Here is an 18,716-nt window from a genome sequence, read left to right as displayed (position 1 = left end):
TCTATATACCTTATTTGAAGTGGACAATTTTATTTATTTACTTATTTTTTGTAAACATATGTTAACAAAAATGGGAGTAAGAGAGTATGAAGAAGGGATGGGAAAAAAAGATCGAAAATAGAGAAGTAAAATGGTATTAACCGTTTTTGTTCATATAATAGTAATGATATTTTTAAAACTTCCTTTTTCAAAGTTTAAGGATATTTTTAAACTTTTGAAAGTTTACAAGTATTTTTTACACAAAGCATTAATAGTTTCCATTTAAAATTAATGATAAAAATATTTTTTTAATTCAATTGATAAGTTTTAAGGATATTTTTGAAATTTTTAAAAATTTTAACGATATTTCGAAACAAATTACAAAGTTTAAAGTATTTTGTAGAGTTTAGCCACATAAAAAAGACTTGAAAACAACGATTGCACATTTAATGCACGAAAGTAGCTGCTGGTTGGTTATCTAATTAGGTAATAATGACCTATTTTATTTAAAAAAAATAAAAAGTTTTCTTTTCCTTGATATTCGCTCATTCTCTCCCATTTTCATATGTTTTTTCCTCCCAATTTATCTTCTTCGTTCTTCCCAAGTTTATGCTAAATATGGATATAATTAGGGATTTTCAAAAAATTTGATGAACAACTCAATTCAATCCGTGTCGTTTGGATTTGGGTTAGATTATCAACTCATTTAGATTGAGTTTGGTTCAAATAAATGAAAATTTTATGTGTTGAATTAGTTCATTGAGTTCACCTAATATAACCAAAACCAATCCGAATTTATTATTAATTTTAAAATATATTTTTTATTAATTATAACATAATTATTTATACATATATTGATTTTAATTTTATTTAATTCGAATATTTTTTTAATAATTTATTCTTCAATAAATCTTAAAAGTAGTTTCTTTGCATTATAGAAAGAAAATTTTCACTATATAAATTAAAATTGAGTTGTTAATTTTAATTCAACATATGAAAACAATTAAATTAGATTTTTACATATTTATGTTTTGCTTCTTGTTAGTATAAAATTATAAATAAATGATCTGATTAATCCGAACTAATCCAATTTGATTGGGTTGGGTTGAGTTCATTTTTTAATAAGAGTTATTTGGGTTGAAAAAATTTACAATCCGAACAATTAAGTTTGGTCTAAAAAGTCTTTCAAACTAATCTAACCCATGAACACCTAGATATAATTGATAAGTGATTGATAGATAAAAATTCTTTTTTTATTTAATTTTATTTTCTTAAAAATATGGTGGTTAATTATTTCCCCATAAACGTTGATTCTATATGCATATATAGAGGTGTTTGTTTTTTTGGAACGGAAAATCAAGAAGGTTGTGGGTGATCACATAATGGGAGAAAACAAAGAATTGCTCCAAGCTCAAGCTCATATCTGGAATCATACATTCAAATGCATCAACTCCATGTCTTTGAAATGTGTTGTTGAGTTAGGCATACCAGACATTATCCACAACCATGGCCAACCCATGAGCCTTTCCCAATTAGTTGAAGCACTCCATATTCATCCCTCCAAAGCTCAATGTCTCGGCCGTCTTATGCGTCTCCTCCTTCATTCTGGCTTCTTTGCACAAACTCAATCCGGCTTCTTCTCTCTCACACCATCCTCTCGCCTTCTCCTCAGCCAAAACCACAAGACAATATTTGACACCAAAACCTTATTGCTTCTATTTCTAAGCCCACTCATGATGGCTCCATGGCAAACCATGAGCAACTGGCTATGTGCCAGTACTCAAGATTATTCCACTGCTTTTCAAATGGCAAATGGGAAATCTATATGGGATTATGTTATACAAGAAGAAGAAAGTTATGGTTTTGGGAAGCTATTCCATCAAACATTGGTGTGTGATTCTCAATTAATTGGGAAAGTGGTGACAAGTGAATGTGGGGAGATGTTTGAGGGGTTATCGTCGTTGGTTGATGTTGGTGGAGGTGCTGGCACTATGGCTAAGGTCATTTTGGAGGCATTCCCACACCTCACTTGCATTGTGCTTGATCTACCTCAAGTTGTTGCTAATCAAAAGCCTCAACAACCCATAAAAAATCTCAACTTCATTGAAGGTGACATGTTTGAAAAAATTCCACCAGCAAATGCAGTCCTTTTGAAGGTATATATGTCTTTTTTCTTCCTCCTCCATAGTGTTTTCAAAGATGAATGAGTAAATTTATATGCATTCCAGACTGCACATAGCTTTCTACCTCATACTAAAATTGTCTAATCATAATTTGTCACGTGAAAAATATTTCTTACTTCTTTTTTGAAATATTTTAATTTATTTTATGTGTGTGATGAGAGTGAGATGTATAAATTGTATGTACCTAAAAATATTGCTCATATCCAATTTAAAATTATGGTAAGAAAAAAGCTTGAATGTTGTTTGAGCTACATCTATTTTTGTGCAACTAGACAATTACCCAATAAAATTTTGGCACATGACAATTTTCTTTAAAAAGAGTTGAATTGTTTTTGTTTTATTTATTATGTACTAAATGAGGGATACATGAGATTAACAGCAGCAAACTGCATCTAATTAATGGTTGCATCTAATTCCTATACTCCATTTTTTCTTACAACTAACAATAAAAATTAAAAAAAAAAAAAAATTGAAAAAAATTGCCATACGGCAGACTTTTATTGTGTGCCTTGGTTGCACAGAAGATGAAGTTTTTTTTTCTTAAACTACGAGTATTTAGAGTATGAACTTAGAGATTTTAATAACTTCATCAACTTTAATTTCTATTTTTTTTAATGAGTTAATGAACTTTAAAATCTGTCCAATAAATCTATAAATTATTTATTTTGTATGTAAAAATTTCTTGAAATAGATTTTGACTTACTCGACATTTTTTTAAATTCGTAGATTCTATTATTGACACAAAATTGAAAGTTCAATGTCTTATTAAATATAAAATTTAATTTCTTGTGTAATAGCTAGATCCGTTACTTTTTAAAAAAAAAAAAATGTTGAAGATGCCAATGACCTAGTGAACATAAAATTAGAAATTTAGAAACCTATTTGACATTTTTAAGACTCAATTACTACACACAAAAGTAAAAGTGTTAGTTTACCTTTTAAATTAAACTTGAGTGATTCCTAGGCTAATATATATTTGCTGTTGGGTTTTTGTTATTAGTCAATTCTACATAGTTGGAATGATGAAGAAAGCATCCAAATATTGAAGAATTGCAAAGATGCAATTCCAAGTAGAGCTGAGGGAGGGAGAGTAATAATAATAGAGATGGTGCTGGATCAAAAAGAGAGAGACATGGAATCAATTGAAACTCAACTGTGTTTTGATGTGTTAATGATGACAACTTTCAGTGGTAGAGAAAGGAATGAGAGGGAATGGAAGACTCTTTTCTTAGCCGCTGGTTTTAGTGACTACAACATAATCCCTATATTGGGTTTAAGGTCTCTCATTGAAGTGTACCCTTAACAATTCAACCCCCTTTCCCAAGTCTCATATCCTTTAATAACATCCCATTGCCTTGCAAATCCATATATATATATATAATAATGTGAAATAATTGTATTCATAGCCATGGAATCATCCATATATTACAAAGTGAAATTAATTTAAATTACAAAATTACTTAAAGTATTTACAAATAATAGTAAAATATCACAATCTATATATAACAGACACAAATAGTAGTCTATCACAATCTATCATGATCTATTGTAGATAGACAGTAAAATTTTGTTATATTAGTTCTATTACAAATCTATTGTAATTAGGGGCATTCACGATTCGATTCGGTTCGGTTTGGGGCTCAAAACGAATCAAACTGCAAATTTTAAAAAGTGTATTTTCTGAAATCAAACCAAACCGCTTTTTGGTTTGGTTCGATTCGGTTTCATGGTTTTATTCCTCTTGTCCATATTCTAGGCTCGGGCCCATTCCTACACTCCCTACTCATGCCCCTCTTACAAAAACACATCTACTAATGGCAGACATGAATAAATCCATCTTCAAAACATAGAAGATTTGGACATAAATCTATCATTCTTCCTCAAACTTACAAAAGAAGACTCACTAAAATTGAAGGGTCGGTGTTCCTTGGCTGGCGACAATGTGAGGTGAAAGAGGCGGAGACGTGAGGTGAAACTCACGATCTGGTATGAGCTGAGAGACAGAGTGGCAACGACAAGACTTGAGAGTGAGAGATAGAGCGGCAACAGCGAGACTCGAGAGTGAGAGACAGAGCGTCGAGCGGCAACGGCAAAAGTGAGAGACAGAGTGGCGCATCGACGTCGTGAGACATGAGATCTGAGAGTGAGAGGCGACGGTGAAGATTGAAGAAGAAAACCTAATGAAAATGAAATAACTTATATATATTTACAAATTTGAAATTGAACCGAATCACAATAATTCGATTTGAAAATATATCACATCAAATTGAACCATATTAATTCGATTTTAGTTCGGTTCAAGTTCGATTTTAACGATCTCGGGTATCACCCTTAATTGTAACAACAAGAACTTGTGAAATAATGAGACAATGTTTTTTTAGTATCACGTTTATTATTAAGATTTTTAGAATCGAAATTAAGAAAAGAAATGTAACCTTTATTTATGGGGCAGTTGGAAGAATAAAAAAAAAAGTATATTTAGCCATGATTTTTCTAAATTTGCAAATATAGGGTAGAAAAACATGAAATTTGATTTCCATTTTTAATTTCAATTTTATTTTCACTTTGGAAGGGGATTGAACCTGATTTCGATGTTATCATACACACTTGATGTCAATTGAATTATACTCATTTGACATTTTTGTAGTACATTATTATCACGTTACAATGACTTAATTCATTATGTTAGTAGCCATTTTGAATTAATGTTGATAAGTTATTGATATACCAATGTTACAATTGAAATTAAATTTTGAACTCAGATATACTACTAATATACTTAAACAAATATATTTCTAAGTATTGATATATGTATAAAATTTAAATTGATGTTGATATGTTACTAATACATTAATGTTATATTTAACATTTTATTTAGAATGAATGTTTGATATACTGGTGAGATAATTAATGATATACTTGAAATTAATTTTTAATGAATATTGATACATTAACGTGAAACAAATTTTTAATGAATATTGTACATTAACGTATATGTTCCAACATCCCGTTCGCCCAATTCATCCCATCGGGGTTCCTAATCACTCGAAAAACAGACGCTTAATGTGCTACACTTCTCGTAAGCAACGTCAGAAATTCTACCATGAATCTTCTTCTCTCCACCCACGTTCATTGTCTCCCCATTACTCAAGAAACCAGTCACAGACAACCATTTAATAATCCCCCTCACGTTCGTACTACAACTGCCAAGAATTCTGCTAATTTAAGTGTAGCCCACCAACTGTTCGACGAAATTCCTATATGGGATACTTTTGCTTGGAACAATCTGATTCAAACCCATCTCACTAACGGAGATTTGGGGCATGTAATTTCAACATATCAACAGATGTTGTTTCGTGGAGTTCGCCCTGACAAACACACCCTTCCTCGAATTATATGCGCTACCCGCCAGTATGGCAATCTGCAGTTTGGCAAACAGCTCCACGCTCAAGCTTTCAAACTTGGGTTCTCCTCTAACCTCTATGTACTTACTTCTTTAATTGAATTTTATGGGATTCTTGATAGTGCTGACACTGCAAAGTGGCTTCATGACAAATCCGCTTGCAGAAACTCTGTTTCTTGGACTATGTTGGCCAAGCTATACTTAATGGAAGATAAACCCAGTTGTGCCATAGACTTGTTTTACCAAATGGTGGAGTTGGCGGATGATATTGATGCAGTGGCTTTGGCCACGGCCATTGGTGCCTGTGGTGCACTCAAAATGCTGCAACATGGAAGAAACATCCACCTTCTTGCAAGAATTCATGGCTTGGAATTTAATGTCTTGGTCAGTAATTCTCTGTTGAAAATGTACCTTGACTGTGATAGTATCAAAGATGCTCGGGGGTTCTTCGACCGAATGCCATCCAAAGACGTCATTTCGTGGACAGAACTTATCCATATGTATGTTAAGAAAGGTGGAATTAATGAGGCCTTTAAACTGTTTCGACAGATGAATAAGGATGGAGGATTGAAGCCTGATCCTCTTACAATCAGCAGTATTCTCCCAGCCTGTGGGAGAATGGCTGCACATAAGCATGGAAAAGAGATTCATGGATACGTGCTTAAAAATGCTTTTGATGAGAATCTCATTGTCCAAAATGCTTTGGTCGACATGTATGTCAAATCTGGATGTATCCAATCTGCATCAGAAACATTTTCGATGATGAAGGAGAAAGATATGGTTTCGTGGACCATCATGACTTTGGGCTACAGTTTACATGGCCAAGGAAAACTTGGAGTCAGTTTGTTCCGTGAGATTGAGAGGAACTTGAGGATGCATAATAGAGATCAGATAACTTATACTGCAGTTTTGCATGCTTGTACTACTGCAAACATGGTAGATGAAGGGGATTTTTACTTTAGTTGCATTACCGAACCAACCGTGGCACACATTGCTTTAAAGGTGGCTCTTTTAGCCCGAGCAGGGCGACTGGATGAAGCAACGACATTTGTAGAAAAAAATAAACTTGACAAACATGCTGTGATTTTGAGAGCATTGCTTGATGGATGCAGGAAACACCATCAACGAAAACTAGGCAAGCAAATCATTGAGAAGCTGTGTGATTTAGAACCTCTAAATGCTGAGAATTACATTCTACTTTCGAACTGGTATGCGTGCAACAAAAAATGGGACATGGTTGAAAAGTTGAGAGAAACAATGAGAGACATGGGATTAAGACCTAAGAAGGCTTACAGTTGGATGGAGTTCTGCAACAAAATTCACGTGTTTGGGACAGGGGATGTATCCCACCCGAGATCACGGAACATTTATTGGAATTTACAGTGCTTGATGAAAAAAATGGAAGAAGATGGTTCCAAGCCGAATCCAGATTTCAGCTTTCACGACGTTGATGAGGAGCGAGAGTGTGTTCCAATAGGACACAGCGAACTCTTGGCGATTTCATTCGGGCTGATTAGTACAAAAGCAGGAAGGACAATTCGTATTACAAAGAACCTTCGTGTATGCCACAGTTGTCATGAGTCTGCAAAGTTCATATCCAAGATGGTTGGTCGAGAAATCATAGTAAAAGATCCTTATGTTTTCCATCATTTCAAAGATGGTTGCTGTTCTTGTGAAGACGTTTGTTAACTTTTATCAATGTTGTCATTGTTGCAGTAGTCTAGAGACCCCACTGCTCCCATTGGTGCTGCTTAATTCTATAGCATTCTGAGATTTAAAAAATAAACAAAATTTCAGGAGATAGCCTTTGCTACTATATTCATTCAATGAACCAGACTTGCTTGAAAATAACAAAGTAAAAGAAAAATGAAGGAACCGGGGACCATGGGCTTTAACAACTAAGAGGGCTCTTTGATTTTGAGCTTGTACCTCTGCAGACAACCGTTTGGTCAAAATTTGAATGATGCAATCAATCTGATTAGTACTGAAATCCATTTTATTCATGAGATGGAGAGTAAAAAAAAACTTCACTCCAATCATAAGCTTTGTTCATGTTTAATTTTAGAGATGCAAAACCCTTTTAAACTTGTGAAAGAATAATGACATTCAAGTATTAACTAACCGACCAAGAAAAAAAAAAGCGTTTTGGTTGCACTAAATAACATGATCAATAATTAAATTTAATCTCTCAACTAAAACCTAAGCAATAATCTTGTAACTAACATTAAACCAACTTATAGGTTGAAATTCGCTCACCAGCTTGGGATATTTGCACTTTAGAATGTGCACAATGGTGGTTTTGTTTACTTGAGACAGCAGAGGCAGGCTGTTGTCACATCCCTCCTCTCCACCACACTTTAGCATGTTTGGTAGACCATCGCCAGTAAGCCATCAGGGCTAGGAGCCATGGATAGGTGCATTTGTTGTTAAGCCACTAGTGGATGACCACATGTTTTTCATCTTCAGTCCAAATCTCATTGAAATTCCCAGCTATCAACTCATCCCTTTAGGGTAGAAGAGATATTTCTTACAATGATTTAGTTCCTGAACGATACTATTAAAATGAAAGGTATGATCTTGTAGCGGAATACAAACATCTATATCTATAGTGGATATAGAAAGGGTTATAAGAGAAGAATTTTTACACCTTCATTTTATCATTATATCTTTTAATCATTTCTATTTTGTCATTTGTTACAACTATTTGGATCGAGATAGTTACATGAAAAATAGTGTATTCTTTTGTGTATGAGTGTGATTTAGACCATAGATATAAAACATCACAATCTAACATAAACAATCACTAATATGGACAATCACGTTTGTTGTCCTATTACAACTATTCAGGTCGAATGGCTACGGACGAAGTGGTATATCCTTTCGAGTATGGGTGTGATCTAAACTATACATATGAAATATCACGATCTAACGGTAGATATATGTTTGAATAGACAATCAAGTCCTTTGCCCATTAAAATTATTCGAGTCAAAGTGGTGTATCCTTTTCACATATGGGTGTCTTTTAGGCCAAAGATATGGACATCACAATCTTACATGTACATATATTTAAACAAATAATCATGTCATTTGTCTTTTACAAATCCATAAATTTATTTTCATTCATTAATGAGAATATTTTACTAAAGTATGATTATAAATAAGATATTAAATTTCATATGCATTCCATGTGTTATGGTCTAGTAGCCTATAAAAGACATACACTTCAGAGTGAGAAAAAAAAAGTTTCAATAATACAAATAAGGGTTTAGTGATAAACCATAAGGGCTAAATTCATGAGGATTTATCAAACCAAATTCAATTTTAATTATGAACCTTAAGAACTAAATTTGAAATATAGAATAGAGATCTCATATTGCCTAGGTAAGAAATAATAAATTAATTTGTCATTTCAGCACATAATAAAAGGAAGATAATGAAAAATAAAATTTAATTTTGTTCCCTTCATATTCTTTTCTATTATCCGTTTTAACAATCTTACATCGAGTCAAATTTGATTCTATTGGAATTAAAATGAATATACTCAAATGACGATTCAATCTTACACCAGAGTTTCTATTACCCTCATGTTTGATGACAAAAATTAAATTTGAAGCAAAGGTTTGCTCTTATAGATCATTCCAGCTATTTAATACCCTTTCTATGTCAACACAGCATACAATTCCAAAATCAAGACTACCCCAAGTCATCACAAGGCTTTAGCTCGTGGAAGAGACTGCATGAGATCATGCTAAAGAATAGAAGTTCTTTAACTTGTTCTTAATTGGATTAAATGAAGATCCGAAAACAATACACCTCTAAATTCTCAAAACAGGGTAGTCCTTTGAATCCCATTACGAATATCATCAATTCAGTAAGATAACTACCTATCTAATCCATTTCCAATCATAATCCTTAAATCATCTGGCAAGGTGATGCCTGATTAGTCCATGCTCTTCATCCAGCACAAATTTAGCATTTGAAAAATGAGAGCTGTTGAAGAAGGGTTTCAGATCATAAATTTCATGATCTTGTGCCTGCATCGATATCAAATGTGTAAGTCCTCGTATTTGTCTACATTAGGTATAGAAAATAACCACGATATCATTACCTTGCTTTGTAGGTCTTCCAGTTTCACATTGATTTGGGTAAGCTCCGATGTAGATCCACGAACAATTTCCTCAAAGTGAAGTGCATTCTTCACAAGTTCTCGGAGAAGATATAGCAGCAGTTCATTGTAATCCTTCTTGAAAGTCATATACTTTCTGAAGCTCTGCAAGATACCAAAGGTTGCTCGGTTTAACTTGCAAACATGAAATCAGAGCATAGTTGATGGTTCAATTATGAACATAGGAAAGGCATGGGAATTTTGGGTTTATCCTTTGGCTTGGCCAAATGGCCATCTTGACAGAATAGAAGCAGTGAGAATAACAAAAGGTAATTTTGCTCCGAACTTCCATAAAACATATTGGCAGCCACATCGCTGATCTTAAGATTTAAGACACTAAAATTAGTTATTCCAACAAAAATACAACCTTAAGAATTACACAAAGTTGTCTTTATTAGCAAACTATAGAAAATTGCAGAATATTAGCACTTCCACTAGCAACACCGGTCATCAAATTTCTGATGGAAATATTCCTCATGGCAACATCAGGGCCTTGATCATTCAATTCAGAATAATCAAGAAATTATATTGAATTATCTTATACAGTATAATTCAAAGATCCAAGCAGAATGCAAGCTCCGAGATCCAGGCATATATTTGTGTATAATATATAAATCAAAGAAGCCAACTGGTTGATTCTTGTAGTAAATATTGAATAGTCATATCAACATTTATAGGACATGTGGGTAAAGAGAGAGAGAGCAGTGATCTCCTTTAATACCTTTTGCAGAGCTTTCTGCACTCCAAATTTCTGGGTCGAAATGAAAGAATCAAGTAACACACGAATTGCCATATCAACATCTTCTTGCGTGACATGCTGTCTAAGGTGCATTCTTGCATGCGCTTCAGACATGCGTATCATTGACTCTATGTGCCTAACTGCAATAGGAACTCCTTGCCCATGCTATTGTCACATTACAACACGATAGTTAATAGGCAATGTTTCCATCGACAAAATTAAGTGCCCTTCATTAAAATACTATCAATAATAATAATAAGGATAAAGAGGAGGCAATGGAGCCTTACAGAAGATTCCCTTCGTAATTCTGCATAGACATGTGTCAACTTATCCAAATCAGCATCATGCAACCTTGGAAAAACATTCAACTTAGAATAAGTTATGTATTTCCTCAGCAGATCTTGGGGGAGCACCTGGAAAAACAGTATTTAGGAATGTTAGAGCAGAAGCCCACAGATAACCTACTAAGAGGATGATAAGTACAAGTGTATGACCTCCGGATCCAGTGGCCTTGCAGAGTCTTGACTGTCCTCCTGGGATTCATTTATAGACTTGTCGTCAAGATTGACTCCCTTTGGCTGTGATTTGAAATGACTATCAACTACAAACCTAGCAAGCATCTCGTCTGTTACAGAGTCTACCACATCCTGCAAATTATCCAATGGCTTTTTGGTTACAATCAACTTCCACAATTTTAAGACAGAAGCATGCAGTTTCTTGAAATTTACCTTAACAACGCAGAGGATGTCAAAACGAGAAATGATAGGATCGGTCAGCTCAACATTTTGTGAAAATGTTTTCGAGGAGTCATACCTATAAAAAGGCTAGTTCATTAAAATAATGATGTAATTTCAAAATTCCTAGATGTGAAGGATGAATGAAAAATAAGTGATCATTTTTTGTTGTTCTTATTAGAGAGAGAAGAGAATTGGGGAAGTTTGTATTTTTATTCAATCACTCCCCACTATAATACCAACTCTACATGCTAAAGATAGCTAGTTGACAGCAGAAAACCAGCCAACAAAATCTACTAATCAAAGTCCACAAACTAGCCAGATACTTAACAACTTTGCTAGATACTTGAATTTTGGATAAATTCAAAACTACTAAAAATAGATATGCAGCTTGAGTTAACAAACACTTTTTTCACCATGGTCAAACACAATAAAAAAAACATGATCATCCTATAATTGGTCAAATTTATGAGACCAACAATTTATTATTCATCCATAGGTACCGTTCAACTTTATTCCTTGCATAATACAAATCAAACACTAATGTACTTGCCATACCTTCCTCCAATGGGATTGGCAGCAGCGATGACCGAACATCTGGCTTGAAGAGAAGTGACTATTCCAGCTTTTGATATGCTAATGCTCTGCTGCTCCATTGCTTCATGGATACTCACCCTAATCACAGATGAGAACTTTAATTCCAACACACCAAAAATTTAAGACTTTCTCATCTGGGCAGGAAAATAGATGGATTTGCAAAATTCAGAATGTGAATCGATGGTTGCTTTTCCTACCTGTCCTGATCATTCATTTTGTCAAACTCATCAATAAGACAGATTCCTCTATCAGCTAATACAAGGGCACCTCCTTCAAGGGTCCACTCCCTTGTGACGGGATCCTTATGCACTGCTGCTGTTAGTCCTACAGCTGAAGCTCCTTTCCCTGTGGTGTACACTGCTCTATGCCCAGTTTTCTCAACATATCTGGTAAAAATATATACAACTTAATTATTCAGGCAGCTGTAGACCATATGCCATTTATGAAGTTCATCCCTAAACTGATAAATGTAGCTCTTACTTGAGAAACTGAGATTTGGCTGTGCCAGGATCACCTAGTAGAAGAACATTGATATCACCTCGTAACCTGTGTTTCCCTTCAACATTTTTTTCTTGACCTCCAAACATTGCAAGAGCAATTGCTGTTTTTATGTCCTCGTGACCATAGATTGATGGTGCAATGGACTTGATTATCTGTCATTAGTTCATACCAAATCAAAAGGCTTAATTTTAACACTAAAGGGATGTACTCGTTAAGTTCTTAAATAACTAACCCTTTCTCCAATTCTAGGGTCTTTAGCCAACTTCTCAATCTCTTCCTTGTCTTCCTGGGTAAGCTTGTAAGCAGAAAATAAATCTTGCTTTTTGGTAATATAATTTGCTTCAACAACGGTGGAAAATACAGGAAACCCGTTCTTTGTATTCAATGATAAGTCAAAATTATTTGTATAAATGCCCGTGACTTCCTGAAATCAATCAGATCATACATAAAAAGTCTGCAAGTGTTTCAAATAGAAAAAGATTGACACAAGCACATCAAGGGCAGGGAACATACAATTTCTTCCCCAGGACGGGCACAATCAATTAGATCATTCAATAGTATCACTTCCTTGTACCTTGGAAGTCTACCAGCTGGCACAATTCCAGGACTTTCTTGGAGGGTTAGCTTTTGATAATTCCTATATACAGTCTGCAGCAAAACAGTCAAGAATGTAAGGAATTTGATTAACATTCAAAGGGAGGTTTTACTTCACTGCGAGAAATGCTAAACAAAAAATACTTGACAAGAAACCATCTCACCCATTTTGCACTGCAGAGCAGCCGAAGCAGATAAATTAAATAAGTCTTTCAATGAGATTCTTAGGTGCAAACTACACCGTGATTTTCTTAAGCAAATAAAAAAAATTAAAAAAAAAAAGAGAGAATTAAAACTAAGAATTCACCTGCTCGACATTTACTGTGAATGGCCCTTTCGATTGGCATTCAGGACAAGAACCAACCTTGACCTCTGAATAGGAATTCTGAAAAAATGGTCCCAATATTGTGCCACATTTATTACAATCATACTTCACCTGCTGCAACTGGGGGAAGACACCAGAGCGTCGGGTCACTACGCCTCCGATGCGAATCATGGTATTTAAATGAATTTGCCTGCAAAATGCAACGGGACACAATTGAAAATAGGATGATTAGGAAAACAAGAAATAAAAACACACATCTGAAAAGACACTGCACCATGAATCTTCCAGGATACCTAATATTTCGAATCTGATCATAGACTGGTAAATTATTGATGCGAACATAGATCTTTTGGTGGATATTTTTGTAGTTTGGATGTATGTCAAAGACAACCTTCTTTGCAACATCTTCCATAACTTCTAAGACGGGCTGGGGTGCATCAGCCAACCAGATTGCAATATTTGGATGAACAAAGATGAACTGTTTGTAATCAATCTCCAAACTGCACCTATTGGCTGCAAACCAAACATTAAAGCAACCAGTCTTTGAAAATGAGAGAAGCATGAACATGACTCCACAGATCATCGTAGAAAACAATATTAGTTTGACCATTTTACAGAATAAACCAAATGTTAACGATCCAGTACAATTACAGTGAAGTAGATGCTCACCTAGCACCATCTCATTTATCAATCGCATGTACTCAAGCTCACCATTTCCACTCTTTGGATTCACATATGTTTCCAAGAATTTCTTAAATTTTTTGCCTATAAAGCGCCGAACCGCATCCATGGTAACATGTTCTCTAAGTGGCCCTTGAACACGATACATCTCATGCTCATTTTCATCATCGTCTTCATCCTACAATTGGAGGTAATTTGTTAATTCCAGATATGGCCAACAATAACTAGGTGCAAAATCCTACTATGTGGAAAATAAAGATGTAACAGCCTTAAAAACCTCATATTGGTCATCAACAGAATGATCTGTCATGGGCACATCATCTCGTGAGTTTTCCCTTTGGGATCTACCCGGAGAACTTTGCATACCATCAATGTCATCGTAGCTTCTTGCTGCAGCTGGAGGCCGAAAATCAGCTCTTGATCTTTTTGAAGGCCTGTAGTTGTCATCCTCGGAGTCTTCATAAAAAAATAAAAAAATAAGTAAAATAATAATAATAAATAAGTTTCATAAGTTAGATCTGCCAGTCCCCAAAAAGGATGAAAAGGGAAAGAACTAATAAGTTCACAGCGGTCAAGATTAGTAAAGCAACATCAAGAAAATATCTCTAGCTTTTATTTCCTTCAAGAGGTTAGACCTCAAACTATCTTCAACGGTGTTTAAAATTATGAGACAATCACGTCAAACCCATATGATAAAACATCTTTGGTGCCGTGTACCATTCACAATTTTTGTGTAGCTAGAGCAGATAACCACGTTCTGGATAACAACTCGGAATGGCTTGAATACAGAAGGACAAATGCTCCACGAGTTCATTTTATGTAGCCAAAGTTTTTTAGTCAAAATTTGATGGTTGCATACATAAAACCTTGTGCATGCCTAAATATAACTTCAATACAAATTGAAATTGAAGATCTTTTAGATATTGAAACTCATCAGGTAGAGAAGAGAGTTCACTTCAATTAGCTCTATTTATCTCAAGCTTTTGTTAGGGAAAAGTAAAGCTGAAGAATCAATATGGTGCAGGGCAAGAAAAAAGAATGGAAGAACGCGTAGCTCAGTGACTACTTACCAAGCGAGTGAACATTCAGAAATCAAGGGAAACAGTTATAATTCGCGATTCGGGTAGAACAGAGTCGGAAAAAAATTTACCATGATCATGTAATAGCTCAGGAAGCTTCCGACGGGTTAACTGAGCATCTCGAGTTTCCAGTTCCATCTCGGCAGCTCGTCTGTCCTCCATAATCTGATCCAAATCCCTCTCGTCCTCTAAAGAATCGTCGAGGCCCAAGGACTCGTACTGGTCATGCTCATCCATTCTCCGATAATCACTACAAGATTAAGAACAAAACTCGTAAGATCAGTACCTCCATGTGGCAATAGATTTCGACGAAATGAAAATAAAAAAAAGGGGGATTTCTTGTCGAGAACCGACTCCAAGAAATTGTCGTGGTAGAGATCCTCTCCTTCCTCCTCTTCATCGGGGTCAGGCTCGTCGGGAAGGATATGAGGATCGACGGCGGCTTCGTCCTCATCAGGGTAGGTGTCGGAAGTTTGGCTGAGATGAGGGAGCTGGTCTGTTTCGAAACCGGCGGAGGTGGTGGGGGAATCAGGCGTCGAAGGCGGATTGCCGGAGGAATGGCCATCGGGAGTTTCTCCAGCCATTTCTGAGGGAAAGGGAGCGGAAGGAGTGAAAATGGACGTGGAACACTCCACTGACCTAAACGCACTTTACTCGTCCAGGAGGATGTTTTGGCGGGAAGTTTTGGCGGGAAATGAGGTGGCTCTCTTCCACTCCACGTCAGCTTCTTAGAATCCTACATTTCTCTTTAAAAAAATAAAATCTTAAATTATAAAAAATGTCTATGAAGTTCACATTGTGTCAAAAATGTCTATGAAGTTTCAAAAGTTTCAAAAATACCTTTAAATTTTCAAAAATAGTTCAAAAAATATCTTTGCCGTTAGTTTTAGATGAAAATTGTTAAAGTTTTGTTTCAAAAATACCCTTAAACTTTCAATACATTTCAAAAATACCTTTAACTTAATACACCATTAGTATTTGAACAAAAACAGTTAATTCCTCGAGACCAAAATGACTTTAAAAATTAAAAAAAATTAAAAATACTCCTACTGATCAATTTGTTTGAAGTTTTCTTAAGTTAAAAAAGAACCAATTTTGAATTAAGTTATATAGATTCCTCTTTTTTTTTCATACAGGTACCTCATATTTCTCTTAATTTTCCAATTTTTAGCTTACACCAATTTTCTCAACTACCAAAATAAAAACTTGAAACATACCAAAATGATAAATAGTCAAACAAAAAAGTATTTGACTATTTATCGTACATATAGGTACTCTCATATTTCTCTTAATTTTTCAATTCATAACTTACACCAATTTTCTCAACAACCAAAACATACCAAAACGCTGTGACGCTATCACAAAGTGCCTTTGAGAGAAAATTGGAAGGAGTGTCTCTTCATGTGCGCTTATCAAATGAAGAGCGTTGCAGCACCACAGGGCTGCAATGCTTGTCTAGCAGACTGTCTCTGTGAATGACTTATCGTAGCGCTTGCGCAACGCTATGTCTTCCCTTGTTCGATCTCATTGTTTTACCTCCCGTTGCTCGCTAATTACTCCATTTAAGCCCGAATTGCATATGGAACATCGTGACAACATCTTTTGCTCGATAACCTATCTGAGAGCTAAAATAAATATTAAATCATAAGAACCAACACGATTTATGCTCATACATTTTTTATTTGACTATTAATCATTTTTGTACATTTCAAGAGGAGATTTTGATTTTGGAATTTTGTGAAGTTTTGTGATATTTCATGTTTTAACTTGATTTTTTTTGTTTTTATTTTGATTGTTGAGAAAATTGGTATAAGCTAAGAATTGTAAAATTAAGAGAAATATGAGAGTAACTATATGAAAAAAACGAGGATATCTGTATAATTTATTTTAAAATTGCTCCTTTTTGAACTTAAGAAAACTTCAAACAAAATGGTAAGTAGGAACATTTTTTTTTATATTATTTTTAACGTCATTTTTGTCACGAGGAATTAATGGTTTTTGTTTAAATACTAACGATTGAGGATTTTTTATTTTTTAATTTTTTAATTTTTTAGTTAAAGAAATTTTTTAAACTTTGTGTAACGACTCGAGTTCATGAGGGGTACATGAATGAACCGGTATCACACCCGAACGATAGAGATCCTGAGGACATGAAAGTATGGTTAAGAAAATCTTCAAAGAATTGAAAGTTACTACCTATACCAACAAGGTAGGCCTTCCTTTTCGGTGGCTCAATCATAAGAACTCCAAAGTTAAACGTGCTTAGCTTGGAGCAATCCTATGTACCGGTGCCATCAGGGGTCGAATCCGGATTCCGAATCCTGGGCCTGTGGCGTTACAGATGGTATCAGAGCGGAACCTTTCCCAGTAAGATGTGGTCCGGGGACGAACCAAGTGGAAGCGGGCATGTAACGACCCGAGTTCAAGAGGAGTACATGAAAGAACCGGTATCACACCCGAACGAGAGGGATCCTAAGGACATGAAAGTATGGTCAAGAAAGACTTAAAAGAATTGAAAGTTACTACCTATATCAACAAGGTGCACCTTCCTTTTCGGTGGCTCAATCATAAGAACTCCAAAGTTAAGCGTGCTCAGGACCCGTGTTGGTTTGTGGGGACAACTTTCACTTTTAAAAAACATTCCCGAAAAATTTCAATCAATCCAAATCAACTCAATTCATAAATACCCCTACTTCAAGAGCATGTTTGACACAAAATGTAAAGTTCAGGGACATTTTTTATAATTTAACAAAAAAAAATCGTTGTGGCGTTCATAAAAAAATAATGAGAAAATATCCATTTATATCATTAAAAGAAGTTGTATCAATTTAAACTTTTAATTAATAAATTATAGTGATTTAAATCTTAATTTAGGTGACCCCTCAACTAGATTACAAATTTATTTTTTTATAAAATAATGTCATTTTAGTTATAAATATGAGTTATTTGATGCAGTGGTCGTAGGATGCTCCAATCCTCTCAGTATTAGGGATATTTAAATGACCTGACAACCCGAACAACACAGACTATCCAACCCAAACTATAAGGATTGGGTTGGGTTGAATAATAAACATGTTAACTTGGTTAAGATGAATAAAAAGGTTAATTTATCAATTTATCAATTTTTTTATTTTTTGTTTTTTATAGAAATCAAACTCCAATTGTCTATTGCTTACATGACAAATATAAGAACGGTGAGAAAAATACTTTGTGTATATATAGCGTAAAATATGCAATAATTTGATATATAAATGATTCTTTTAACACATAAGTTAAAACACCTATCACACTAACTCAAGTGCAGATCAATGTAACAACAAGTAGTACTTGGAATGATGCAAGCTCAATTCCTCGGGACAAATTTACTACAAGTGATGTGTCAATAATTGTAGACTTGACTAATTGACCCTTATATGCAATTGCAGTAACCATTCAAAAAATGTGATGCATGTGTATTTTAGTTTAATTAAAAACGTAAAGACAGTAGTAATGTAGGAATTTGTGATGTATTGACGACCATGTCGTGGACAACTAGTTTGATTGACGTATAAAAATTCATAGAAATGCACGCAGACTTGACTTTTTGACTCCCTATGCTTTCACGTTGTAAATGCATTAACCAGATGTGCTCTTGTATTTGCATACAAACCTAAGCGAGAAAAGCCTACATGAAGCAGAATATTGAGATAGTTATATGTCCTACATGCCAACTCTATGCATTGACCATCGTTTTCTC

At 34.7% G+C, this 18,716-nt stretch overlaps 3 protein-coding genes across 4 annotated transcripts; 2 read left to right on the top strand and 1 right to left on the bottom strand.

Annotated features, from left to right (window-relative positions):
* Positions 1-1,344: 1,344 nt before the first annotated feature.
* On the top strand, positions 1,345-3,596 carry LOC120091437 (trans-resveratrol di-O-methyltransferase-like). Its single transcript, XM_039049463.1, has 2 exons — positions 1,345-2,135; positions 3,163-3,596. The coding sequence occupies exons 1-2, from the start codon at positions 1,362-1,364 to the stop codon at positions 3,463-3,465; spliced, it is 1,077 nt and encodes a 358-aa protein (XP_038905391.1). The 5' UTR covers positions 1,345-1,361; the 3' UTR covers positions 3,466-3,596.
* Positions 3,597-5,133: 1,537 nt separating this feature from the next.
* On the top strand, positions 5,134-7,442 carry LOC120091313 (pentatricopeptide repeat-containing protein DOT4, chloroplastic-like). Of its 2 annotated transcripts, XM_039049291.1 has the most exons (2): positions 5,134-5,627; positions 5,730-7,442. In XM_039049291.1, the coding sequence occupies exons 1-2, from the start codon at positions 5,266-5,268 to the stop codon at positions 7,252-7,254; spliced, it is 1,887 nt and encodes a 628-aa protein (XP_038905219.1). In that variant the 5' UTR covers positions 5,134-5,265; the 3' UTR covers positions 7,255-7,442. The 2 variants fall into 2 exon arrangements, with proteins under 2 accessions (XP_038905219.1, XP_038905218.1); XM_039049290.1 differs by having other exon boundaries at positions 5,134-7,442.
* Positions 7,443-9,318: 1,876 nt separating this feature from the next.
* LOC120089807 (DNA replication licensing factor MCM2) lies at positions 9,319-15,615 on the bottom strand. Its single transcript, XM_039047209.1, has 17 exons — positions 15,335-15,615; positions 15,052-15,230; positions 14,179-14,357; positions 13,890-14,079; positions 13,514-13,733; positions 13,203-13,410; positions 12,815-12,949; positions 12,534-12,725; positions 12,281-12,453; positions 11,998-12,186; positions 11,762-11,878; positions 11,198-11,282; positions 10,964-11,116; positions 10,757-10,882; positions 10,452-10,634; positions 9,674-9,835; positions 9,319-9,599 (listed from the first exon to the last, which is right to left on the bottom strand). Exons 1-17 carry the CDS (start codon positions 15,562-15,564, stop codon positions 9,483-9,485), a joined length of 2,838 nt encoding a protein of 945 aa, XP_038903137.1. The 5' UTR covers positions 15,565-15,615; the 3' UTR covers positions 9,319-9,482.
* Positions 15,616-18,716: the final 3,101 nt, after the last annotated feature.

Source organism: Benincasa hispida, chromosome 11 (genome assembly GCF_009727055.1).
Source record: "Benincasa hispida cultivar B227 chromosome 11, ASM972705v1, whole genome shotgun sequence".
NCBI lineage: Eukaryota > Viridiplantae > Streptophyta > Magnoliopsida > Cucurbitales > Cucurbitaceae > Benincasa > Benincasa hispida.
The sequence above is the reverse complement of the archived record's forward strand: the minus strand, read 5'-3'. Positions and strand labels throughout refer to the sequence as shown.

Coding starts and splice junctions, on each gene's coding strand:
- LOC120091437 (XM_039049463.1), top strand. CDS start 1,362: ATGGGAGAAAACAAAGAATTGCTCCAAGCTCAAGCTCATATCTGGAAT. Junction 2,136..3,162: donor CAAATGCAGTCCTTTTGAAG/GTATATATGTCT, acceptor TTTTGTTATTAG/TCAATTCTACATAGTTGGAA.
- LOC120091313 (XM_039049290.1), top strand. CDS start 5,266: ATGAATCTTCTTCTCTCCACCCACGTTCATTGTCTCCCCATTACTCAA.
- LOC120089807 (XM_039047209.1), bottom strand. CDS start 15,564: ATGGCTGGAGAAACTCCCGATGGCCATTCCTCCGGCAATCCGCCTTCG. Junction 11,283..11,761: donor GCCAATCCCATTGGAGGAAG/GTATGGCAAGTA, acceptor GCCTTTTTATAG/GTATGACTCCTCGAAAACAT. Junction 10,883..10,963: donor CAAGGCCACTGGATCCGGAG/GTCATACACTTG, acceptor CTGTTTTTCCAG/GTGCTCCCCCAAGATCTGCT.